Below are 12833 nucleotides of genomic sequence, written 5' to 3'. Positions count from 1 at the left end.
TTACGGTTCCGGTTCCGTGAAAGTTAACTCAAAAACAGTAAATACAACTCGGCAGAAGTTACAATTCTGTCATTATTCCAATACTCATTTATGTCGCTGCGTGCGTCGCGGTCGTTATGTTTTCGTTATCTGCCGACGACGTGGCCGGTTAGCTGACAGCAATGCAGTTCCGCGGATAGGGGCCAATTTTCAGTAGGATCTACATCCATCAGTACTGGCACTGGAGAGAGGTCCGTGAATTCGTATATATCCGGACCTACTCATCTCTAGTGACATACCGATTGCCTATTTCCACATATTTTACCGTTTTCTCACCAGCCGCCGCTGGTATAGCATCTACTAATCTGACCCAAAAATTACCGGGGAATATATTTATGCATGCTAAATCATATTTTTAATATTAAGTCGATTATTTAGTAATTGTGTTTAATTCTTTTCTGTTTTCTTTAGATACAAAATTACAAAAGATGGAGATCTGGAAGCTGATATTCACGAGTTCGATCCATTCAAAGCTAGAGAAAATGAACATCCCGTATCGTAAGTATTGCAGTTATATTTTTCCTATTGTACTCATTTCCCATTGTACTCTATTTCAATTTGCAATCAGGCTCAAATTCGACTGAATCTACGATTTTTAGGATTCCGTGCCTCAAAAGGAAAAATCGGAACCTTTATAGGAACACTTTGTAGTCCATACGTGTGTCCCTTTATTTCGGGAACGCGTGGTAGAATCGAATTTAAATTAAAACCATACAGGGTGGCATACCTCATTCGCCTCGGTTGATTATACGAAAACGGAAAGATGTAGAAGCAAAATATTTTATGGGTATATGTTTGAAAGCAATGTGCATAATTTAAAATTATTTTGAAATGTACAGGTTGTGGCAAAACTTAGATTCATACTAAAGTAATATTTTTTCTTATGGAACACCCGGTATTTTATTTTATTTTTGGATTCTTAGACATAAAATAAGGCATTTATTATAAGAGTTTAATATGTTTAAAAGCTTTGGTTTTTGATATATTTAAAGATATTTAAATATGCATGCTATAATAAAAAGGTTTGTCAACACCCTGTACATCACTTTTCAGAATTAATTCTTGTGCTGACTTTCAAGCCAGAGAAATAAACTTTACTAAAAAATTTAAATGCTCTTTCAAACTATATTAGGGTTTCCTATACCTATCTAGCTCAGATTTTGAATAAAAAGCGATTTTATCGCGATGGAAATTTTCTAGTGCCACTTAGTTCCTATTTTGAATATCGACATTAGTTTATGGACTTTATTTAAATTTATAGCAGGTTATTTTTATTTAATTTACCTACATCAATGTGAATAAGTAATAAGTACGTATTTATTAATTTATCTAGAAAAATGAAGCAGTATCTGCTGTCTGCTGGCGGAAGGAATCGATATGTTACTAGTGATTTTATTTTGTGAGGACATTTGCTTGTTGGCCTGAAGGGTTTATGCTCAAAGATATCCAAATCGGCAATCTTGACAAGCGTTCCTTTGAAAAACTACTTTTCCTATTTCGCAGAGCTGATGTGGTATATGAAAAACATATTAGCGGAAACCTGTCGTTGGAAGTGAAGAAAATGAATTTGCCTTAATTGGTTTTTTATAGAAAATCCAATATATATATATATACAAGTCATCGTAATATAAATCAAAGAACTACTTTATTTTTCTTGATAAAATAATAAATACTTATTAAACTATTGTAGCTAAATTAAATAAAAGTAAACTGTAATAAATTTAAATAAAGTCCATAAACTAATGTCGATTTTGTAAATAGCTACCGACTGTCACTAGCAAATTGCCATGGCGACACCAGCCATCTTGATTACCATTTTATTGAAAAATCGCTTTTTATTGAAAATCTGAGCCAGATAGGTATAGGAAACCCTAATATAGTTTGAAAGAGCATCTAAATCTGCTTCGATTTATTTTAAAAAATTCATAGTGTTGTATTTGAAATAACAAAGTTTTTATATAAAATAAATATTTAAAATAGACCAGCAATTTTTGATGCCCCTGTATACATTTAAGGAAGCAATAAAAAATTTTAGTAAAGTTTAATTCCTCTGGCCTCAAAGTTAGCACAAGAATTAATTCTGAAAAGCAATGTACAGGGTGTTGACAATTTTTTTATTATTGCATGCATATTTAAATATCTTTAAATATCTCAAAAACGAAAGGATTTAAACATATTAAACCCGTATAAAAAATGCCTTATTTTATGCCCAAGAATACAAAAATGCAATAACAATACCCAAATACCGGGTGTTCCATAAGAAAAAATATTACTTTGGTATGGATCTTAGTTATGACATACCCTGTACATTTGAAAATAATTTTAAATTATGCACATTGCCTCTCTACATATACCCATAAAAAAGTTTGTTTCTACATATTTCCGTTTTCGTATAATCCACCGGGGCGAATGAGGTGCACCACCCTGTATATTCAGTACTCAGGTCTACAGTTCCTTGAAGCTGTAAAAAATCAAACTTCTAAGGGTGGCTGCAACGACCTCCCGTAATCCTGCTGTTAAAATAAAACAACTGATTTTTATATATTAAAACCAGCTGTTATGTTTTAACAGCAGGATGACAGGACGTCGTTGCAGCCACCCTTAGTTAACTTAAAGAAAAAAAATCCGGCCGTTTTGAGATATTTTAGAATTATGTACATGTATGAAGTTCTATAGATTATGTGATCTTAATTTTTGAAGTGAAACTTCTTTACGCGCGATGGGATTGGTCGTGACACAAGGCCGCGAGAGGAAAAGTGGTAACGTTGACTTTTTGATCTTGGAGCGTTGTCACTCGAGCCCTATGTGAGCTAGGGTGCTGAAACTTGGAATGTAGATGGGGCTCGAAGACCAGATAAAAAAAGATATATCTAGGTGCTAGATAAAGTCATTTCAAAAGTGTTTTTTGCTCGGTTTTTTGTCATTTCTATTAAAAAAGAATGTCATAAAATAAAGAATTTAATAAAAAATAACTATTGAACTAATTATTCTTTAAATCTTACATGAACTACTTGTGTGTTATATACAGGGTGGTCCGAACTGTATTCCGGAAACTTCGCCGGCATATTCTACATATAAAAATAAGTAAAAAAGTTCGTATAAATGTATGTCCTAAAATGCTTAGTTTCGGAGATACGGGGTGTACAAGTTTCATTTTTATTTCGATTTTTTCTAAATAATTTCGGAAGTGACGTCAATATTTGGATAAAAATTGGTGTCTGGGAGTTTTGTGAGACGAGAAATTTGATTTTGATGTCAAAATTACTCCTATTTGAAGGGGGCGCCACCTACATGTGTTTTAACTGTTTTGAAGAGTAATAACTTTTCGACCGTATCTGTATAAAACCACTGACTAAAAAAATATACATTTCCGTGACTTTTTATGTAAAAAATATGTCTTGGTAAAAATCAGTACGAGCAATCGTTCTCAAGAAATTTAGAATGGAAATAGTCAATACATGTCATTATTGACAAAAAATAAGCACACGTTGAGTATAGTTATTTGACTGAAATAATAAATTTTTATTTTTTAAAATTAATCATAAGTTTTCCTGCAAAAAAATGATGATTAAACAGTTTCTTTTGAACTTTTGACACAAAAAGATTTCAAATTTATGATTTCAGTCTAATATCTATTTAGTCAACATGTTTAATTTATGTCAATGATGACAGGTATTGATAATTTCGATTCCAAATATATCGAGAACCATTACTCGTGGCCATTTTTACCAAGAGGTCTTTTTTATGTAAAAAAAGTCGTAAATGTATATTTTTTACTCAGTAGTTTTATACAGGTACCGACGAAAAGTTATTATTCTTCAAAACAGTTAAAACAAATGTAGGTGGCGCCACCTACAAATGGGAGTCATATTGACATCAAAATCAAATTTCTCATGTCAAAAAACACCCATCCACCAATTTTCTTCCAAATATCATTGAATAAGAAGACTAAGGAAGGAGCATAATGCTATCCATGTATTCATGCATGGTGGGCGGAAAAAGCGCCATAAAAGCACTCTAGGGTGGGGATCCTTGACAGTTCTGTTTGACGATTCATTTGACACATTTGAATTTGATTTGAAATTTTGTGGATTTGTCACTCTTTACGGAGCTTATTTTATTTTATGTTATTTATTATTTATTCTACTACTGATAGTTGTATAAAGGTAGTAAATCTAGATGGAAATTGTGGCAGAACTTAAATTAACAGTGACACTATCGCGATTTATCGAAAAAGACTCGGTTGTAAAAGAGTTGGTTGTGTAGCGTGCGGTAGATCTCGGCAAAAATTGAGTGAAATAATGGGATCTATTGATGATCTATTTTTATTAGAATTATATATTTTTATAACAATTTTAATAACTACCAACATTTATTCACAACGTAAAATAAAACAACAAATTATTGAGTCTACCCCACGTCTACCCTACATCATAGTTTTACATTTTTTAAATAAAATTAGAACGACACTGATAAACCGGAATTTAAGTCGGCCATATTTGAGGCCCATCGCGGTGTACCTAAGATTTTTGATATGCTCCTTCCTTAGTCTTCTTATTCAAAGCCAAATATTGATGTTACTTTAGAAATTATTTGGAAAAAATCGAAATAGAAATGAAACTTCTACACCCTGTATCTCCGAAACTAAGCATTTTAGGACATACATTTATACGAACTTTTTTACTTATTTTTATCTGCAGAATATGCCGGCGAAGTTTCCGGAATACAGTTCGGACCACCCTGTATGAATGAAAAATAAATTGTAAAAAAATGAAAGCGATCATGTTCAGTTTTACGTCAACTGTTAAAAACAATTAAAATACAAACTGCATCGATAAGGCATGTTTTAGGATTACATAAGCTATTACGCTACTCACGTTTAAACATTTTTTACGAAACGTCAATATGTATAATAATTGAATATTATTTTTAGGTAGCTTATATTAGAACGTTTGCATCGGAATATGGCATTGAATATTTATTTACCGTACAGTTATATTGCTTTGCAGGTTGAAAAATAATATCTAACTGAATATTTTACTGAAACATTTTAACAGATAATTTTTTTTTAAATATTGCATTTTTAGAAATAAAATTTCCACAAGTTGAGAACAATGAAGCATTTAATTCATTTATTATTACAGTTGGGGGATGGAACATTAGATGTCACAGCAGCAAAATAAAACACTAATTCACCACAATACTTTACTTTTAAACACTAGACGCGCTTTTCGCTAACCATGTTAGCATCACCACAGCAAAGGATTAAAATAAATCAAATTATAATTTTAATCATCTGCTGATGATGCTAACATAGTTAGCGAGACGCTCGTCCAGTGTTTAAAAGTAAAGTGTTTTGTGGTGATTTAATGCTTTATTTTGCTTCATTTATTAACTCAAAAAAGTATCTTAATTAACGAATTTTAAAAATACCAAGTTAAAAAAGTATACTTGGACACAAATAGTATTATGCAGAACAAAACTTGGACAAATAGTGATGCAAACGAATTATTAAGTAAATTTTATGAACATTATTCAGTATCACGGATATTCATGTTTCACAACAACAAAGGTTTTATTATCTTTTTTTTCAAATGGACTAGTGAATATTAATTAGTTCTCAAAAAATTACCACCTTAATAAGTCGTAAGTTAAAGGTTAAATAGAATGCGTTTAAACTGCTATACAGGGTGAGTCTTAAATAAGTCTTTCGGGGCTGGTAGATCTCGATAAAAGAAACATATTTTCTCTTTACCATTTTTCAGATAAGTCTAAAATAATCGAGTTATTTAAGTTTGAAAATATTTTAAAAAAAATTGTTTTTTTTTGAAAAAATTTTGAGAGCCACCGTATTTTTTCTGAATTTTCATCCCTTTTATTGCCGTAACCATAGAGTAAAACCGTAACTATGGTAACATCTGAGATAAGAAATTATACCGCGGGAAAAATTGCGGTGAACAGGCAGTTCTAAAAAGTTTTCGAAAAATATACAGCGAAATTTAAAAGAAAATGCACAATTTTCAACATCTTTTTTTAGCGAAAAAACCCTCATAGATGTGTTCCTGGTTCCTGGGGTCGAAATATACCACCCCTGAAAATATTTGCACTTATTTAAAACTCACCCTGTATTAACAAAACGAAATATGTCTTTGAATATGGTAGATAAATACAGTATTTATACTAAAAAACTTCCATTGTCTTTTTTTTAAAGAAAATAATCTGAAAGGAGACAAAGTTAGACGAGGAAACAGAAAATAACCTTCTTCGCTATTCAACCTTAACCCACTTCGGTTTATTTCACGAGTAGTGTAGAAGCCATTTTTAATATTTATGCCTTTTTTATTATCTTAATATCAAACCGAAATAATATTACACATTACATCAAAATACTATATTTGTAATTCTAATCCAATGTTTCGCTAAACATATTGACACTAACATCCATTCAGGGTCACCATTAGTTTTAATCACAGCTTATTCAGTGTCAGCAGGTTATCTATACTAGTTTTCGAGTTCCCGCGCTTCACCTGCTTTGCCTGTTCCCGTAGACATGCACCAGTCTCAAATAAGTTTTAGTCATAATATAATTTAGTCAAATAATGTCTAGAAAAGCTGAAGAAATTAGGTAGAGAAAATGAAGTCCTCCTACTCTGGGTCCCGGCACACCAGGGGATATAATATAAGGTTATAAAAAAGCAAACGATCTAGCTGGAAAACCAAACAAAGCGGTGATTGCAGATTCTGTGGGGAAAATGGGGAAACACCAGAATACCTCAACATTGAGACGACAACCATTTGTGCCATAAACTTTGGCACTAATATCGGAGATGGAGAACTAACCTCTGTAAACCCATTTCAGATACTAGCTTTTGTCAAGCCTTGAGACTGTATAATGAGTTATAACTCAAGGAAGGGGGAATTTTAATGCTACTTGACTATCGGTTAAGATGGCTGTTTCTTACGATCTCTTACTAGCTTCGATGTGACCTGAGTACTTCTAAAATAGATTGACTGTCACTTGCTTTTAGATATAATTATTTTTGATGCGTTATTGTTTTGCAATAAAACTAGCTAATAATAAGAAAAACCACTTAGTTGGGTTCCCTTTTTATTATTAGGGTAGGTACCTATTTTATTATTGTTGTTGTTTATTTCCAGTGATATGGATACTCTGACCCATCTTCTAAAAGCCTCGCTAGGAACAGGAATTCTGTCTATGCCTGCGGCATTCAAGGCTTCTGGTTTAGTGATGGGTATTTTTTCCACCATTCTTGTATCAATTATATGCACCCATTGCTCATATATATTGGTTGTTTGCGCTCACGAACTTTATAAGAGAAGCGGAAAAACCCAAATGAGCTTTGCGGATGTCGCCGAAGAAGCTTGCAAAAGAGGGCCCAAGTGGGCGAGACGTTTTGCCCAACCAGCGAGGTAAGTGAAACTTTAAATCACATTTTAAAAACATACTTAATTCTCTGTCAGTATAGGCTTGGTGCTTGTTGCGATGTTTTAAAATTCCGACAGCAGCGCTCGGTACGGCAGAAATCAGGACTTTACTTTATTTCACGCCGTCCCGGTGAAATATTCAAGTATTTTGTTTTTTACTAGTCCAGTTAATGAAACTATAAAACACCCTCTACACTATGCCCGAAATGTTTTACGCAATATTTCTGGAAATATTTCGTGGAAGCATTTCACGAAATACTTTCAGAAATAAAACTGAATGCTTTTCTTATGTTGCGGGGAATCTTGGCTTGTCTCGGCCGCAAAGTACGAAATAGATTGTCTATTATTTATTACAATTGCTATATAAAAAAAAATATATTTCCAAAATTTAAAATGGTAAAACTACAGGGCAACAGTGTTCTGGCGGTCTGCCTTTTATCGGCTTGTAATCCACGGTGTGTCCACAGTTTTCTCTTAAAAACAATAATAGAACATTGCTTTTAAAAAATATCCGTGGACCATGCTTTTGTTGACATCGGGTCAATCATCATTTTCCCAATCAGCTCGATATATTGATGATGTTGCCAGTATTACTCGTCAAGCAATACTACTGTTTATATTAAACATATACAATTTTATATACTAATAAATAATAAAAATATTGTAATATTCCTGCAGATTAAGTGAAAAGTTTTGTTCTTAAGAGTCTATTACGCTGTCCTTTCGGGTCGCTCTCAGGGGTCGGGTAAAGCGGGTGTGTGGCCGAAGGAAATATATATTATATTTCAGAAATCTCCCTAAGGCTTAGCCCGATCCTGTCGTGTTAAGCCACACCCAAAATTACAAACACACGTGCTTTGATTAAGGCTTGATTAAGGTTTACAGAGCTTCAGCATTTGCCATAAAATAGCGAGGAGTTTGTTACAAAACCATATAAATTATATATTACTCTAATCACAAAACTTCCATCTATTTCCGTATTGTAACGAAATTTAAATTCTGTCTTTATTTTCGAGAAAATTTAGTCCAAACATAAGGAATATTTTGTTGGTGTTAAAAAAAATCTTAAAAATATAGAAGTTGTCTAAAAATGTGCTACAATACGGATATAGTATAATCCTTTATCTTTCATTTCCTTCTTCATTTGTGTAAAAATACCTAGCCAGTTTTACATAAAACGTTAAATGCCGAACGCTTATTTTGTTACTTTTTCGGACTAGTAAATGGACTCTTAAATAATTACTATACATATGTATTACAAATGCGAGTTCAAATGTTACTCATGTGGAATGTATTCAACATAACGAGATGTAATTAAAGAAATAGAATTTTGTAGCAACAGATTCTTTAGAAACGTCTAGATTTATTTATTTTACTGAGATTTATGAAAAAAAAGTCCTTTGACTCGGGCTAAGATACGAAATTGAACGAAACAACAGGAGACAATTAAAGTCTCCAAAAAACCTCCCCCATGCCCTTTTCCGCAGTTTCACGCGTAGTTTAGAGGCGTTTTACGAAATGAAAATAAATCGAGACGAGACAAAGTACTTAGCCGAGGAAACACAAATCATCCAACTTAAAATAAATTTGCGCGCACGATTTCCAATATCTTTAACTTTTAAACGTTTATTAATAATATTTAATAATCAATATAATTAATTGCAACAATTCTTTTTTTATTTCAGACACACCGTTCTTATAGGAATTTTCGTAACGTACTTCGTCACCTGCTCCTGCTACAGCGTCATAGTAGCCAAGAACATCATCTACGTTCTAGAAAACTATCTAGAGAATACTCTAAGCGAGCGATATACCATAGCAATTCTCCTGGTGCCGCTGATTTTACTAGCGTACGTGCCGAACTTAAAATACTTGGCTCCAGTCTCCATGGTGGCCAATGTTTGCATGGGCCTAGGTCTGGGAATAACACTCTATTATTTAGTGATCGATATTCCGTCGATAACTGAGAGACCTCTATTTGGCGATATCACTACGTTGCCGATTTCTGTCAGTATCACCATCTTTGCTATTGAGGCTATCGGAGTGGTAAGTAAAAATCATACCTACATATATAAATAATAATTGAGATATTTTCACTCTTAACAGCTCAAAAAAACTTTCAAAACTGTTGTTATTTACTATAATTTTAATATTTGATATGAAGTGACAGAAAGAAGTTGCTTATACAATATATTAGTCATTTTTAATCCGTTTTCTTTTTTTGGTTGATGGATTTTTTTATTTGTTCCACTGTGTACCCCGATCCACTGTGTACCCCGATCCACTGTGTACCCCGATCCACTGTGTACCCCGGTCCACTGTGTACCCCGGTTCACTGTGTACCCCGGTTCACTGTGTACCCCGGTTCACTGTGTACCCCGGTCCACTGTGTACCCCGGTCCACTGTGTACCCCGGTCCATTGTGTACCCCGATCCACTGTGTACACCGATTCACTGTATACCCCGATCCATTGTGTACCCCTATCCCCTCTGTACCTCAATCCACTCTGTATGTTTGCATCCCAATCTTTTTGATGAAATTTTAGGAGTAATAATAATATGTTAAGTTCACGCAAAATTTCCATTTAAAAGTTGGTAAAGGTCTGTGCTCTAATACTAACTTTGCAGTGCGTCATAAACGTCGAACTCCTTTTATCAAGAGAAAATAACCTTATTAGTATGCAAATCACTAACTATTTAAAGCGTTATTAAACAGCAAAAAAATCGATATATCTTTACAAATTAAGATAATAGTCGGAAGCCAACTACGTAAACAAGTACTGTTATGTTAATGTTGCCATTTAAATAGGGCTAAAAATATAAAGTCGTTTAAATACATTTTTCTGTGAAAGAATTTTAAAATAGACTTTAAATGTATAACGAAATATACCATACAATCGAAAAAAACGGCGTCAGAGACGGGGAATGACAATTGATGATAATTTTGGCGATGTTAAGCCCTAGATGCCATTTATTTGGTCCGTGTCCGTACTCTGATTTTTGAATGACGTAGATCGCCATAGCTATACAGGGTGACAATTTGAAAACGAACAGTATTTAATATTACCTCTACCGATGATAGTATGAAAATTTGGCGAAATACGTCAATTTACAAGGGGGATAATTTTTGGGGCATTTGTTGTCGTGTTACTTTCAACCCTTTGACCCCCAGGGCACCCTCTCCTAAAATTTTAAATGGCAACCCCTATTTCTTTTACCATTTTTGTGTTTCTTATAGAACTCTACATAAACTGCATTATTTTTTGAGAACTTTATAAGGAACACAAAAATGGTAAAAGAAATAGGGGTTGCCATTTAAAATTTTAGGGGTAGGTGCCCTGGGGGTCAAACGGTTGAAAGTAACACGACAACAAATGCCTCAAAAATTGTCCCCCTTGTAAATTGACGTATTTCGCCAAATTTTCATACTATCATCGGTAGAGGTAATATTAAATACTGTACGTTTTCAAATTGTCACCCTGTATATGGTCATAGCGATTGACTCCTACCTAGACCTAAGACCTAGACATGCAAATACGGACCAAGACTGTCATATAGGAGTGAATCGCTATGGCCAACATATATCTGTTACCGACCGGGTATGTAAGTGGTTTCATTAAAAAAAAAAGCAAATTGGTGGGCATTTTTAGTACACGCCTTAAATATCCTTAACAATCGTTATTATAACTTTAATGGGTAAAATATATGGGTCATTTTTTAGGTGATGCCACTTGAAAATCACATGGAAACTCCTCAACATTTTACCGGAATCTGCGGTGTTCTGAATCAAGGAATGTCTGGCGTCACTCTAGTTTATATTCTGTTAGGATTCTTTGGATATCTGAAATACGGAGATGCCACTGCCGGATCCATTACTCACAATTTACCTCCAACAGAATAGTAAGTAATTTTTTTTCACTACTTATCTGGCAAACGGATCTGAAGCAACATAAGGAATACAAACACATATTTAACTTAAAAATACAAAAGCAAAATTGCTCGATATTTCCTATAAATTGAATATACTTTTATGTTCATTCCATCATACATATTAGGTATTTTAACGTAGTTCTCGTTGTTGCATGCGGTGGATATCTTCTTTAAGATATTATATGTCTGCCTGGAAATAGTATAAATATTGACTAATACTGAAATATTCAGTGACGGTGTTATTGTATTTTATTTTATCACAACCAAACATTTAACTTGAATTGTGCGTAATATAATTAGTAGAGATGAGCAAAAAATCGCAAATTGCGATTCAATCGCAGCGATTTTAAAATCGCAATCTTAACCTGCGATTAGCTCTCATAAGAAACTGCGATTGCGATGTCTCCTATTTGGGAGCACAGCAGCTGGAACTGTGATTTCTATCTGCGAGTTTGAATTTTGAGTTTGAGTAATTTTGAGTAAGTTTAGCGATTTGCGATATTGTTGCGAATGTAATTTTGTTATCTATTGAAGCATTTTATAGTAAACTGCGATTGCATTTTCTCTCTGATATTATTTATTTATAGAGAATATATTATTTTCTAGGGTCACGATCATAATATACCGGGTATTTCTCAAGACTACCCCTTTAACTTTTTTATTTTATCTAATAAAAAAACGAGATTTGGTATGTTAGTATATGACATAAATTAGGACTGATTGACGTATTCAATTGTTTTTAATCACTTCCTGTTTCACCGGAAACGACTACAACTTTTGATTTTTGAATGATACTCGGTATAACACTAATTTTAATCAAGGTGCCTTGGACAAATAGATTTGATCGTCTATTGTTTTTCGCGTCTTGTCCTGTCCTGGCCAGTTAAAAGATGCCCAAATCGTATTTTTAATCATATCTCGATTTTTTCAAATGGAACAAAGGTGATCCAATGGCATATTTAGAAAAAACATTTTTTACGAATAATTTGGTTTAGTAAATATTAAAATCGCAATCGCAGGTTACAGTCGCTGCGATTTAAAAATCACAATCGCAGTTTCAACTGCGATTGGAGAATCACGCAGTTTTGCTCATCTCTAATAATTAGTACACGCTTTCTAACGAACATTAGTACATTTAGCAAATCGCTAAAAAATGTAGATACACTTAATTATATCAAATGTTCTAGAAAATATAGAAATTTCGATATATCATCAAATCATCATAAAACACCCTACGCGCCTAGATATTTTATGAATGGAATTAGCCATGTTTTTATAGAACTCGATCCTTCCTGTTGTCCTATTAGTTTCAGTACCGTTTGACGAAGGGTACCTACTATAAAAAAATAATCCAAATAGATTTTGTAAAAAAAAAAGATTTAATAAAAACAGGTCTGTTATATAAATATATTTTTTTA

At 33.2% G+C, this 12833-nt stretch overlaps 1 protein-coding gene across 3 annotated transcripts in view; it reads left to right on the top strand.

The window, feature by feature from the left end:
• Window positions 1–12833, top strand: part of LOC115879961 (proton-coupled amino acid transporter-like protein pathetic) — a 56656-nt gene that overhangs the window by 41774 nt on the left and 2049 nt on the right. For all 3 annotated transcript variants that reach the window (XM_030897028.1, XM_030897031.1, XM_030897029.1), the window contains 4 exons: window positions 451–537; window positions 7198–7470; window positions 9171–9531; window positions 11207–11385. In XM_030897028.1, the coding sequence (XP_030752888.1) occupies window positions 451–537; window positions 7198–7470; window positions 9171–9531; window positions 11207–11385 (900 nt within the window). The remainder of the gene's footprint in view (window positions 1–450; window positions 538–7197; window positions 7471–9170; window positions 9532–11206; window positions 11386–12833) is intronic.

Source organism: Sitophilus oryzae, unplaced genomic scaffold, assembly GCF_002938485.1.
Source record: "Sitophilus oryzae breed Bouriz unplaced genomic scaffold, Soryzae_2.0 scaffold_1590_pilon_pilon, whole genome shotgun sequence".
NCBI lineage: Eukaryota > Metazoa > Arthropoda > Insecta > Coleoptera > Curculionidae > Sitophilus > Sitophilus oryzae.
The sequence above is the reverse complement of the archived record's forward strand: the minus strand, read 5'-3'. Positions and strand labels throughout refer to the sequence as shown.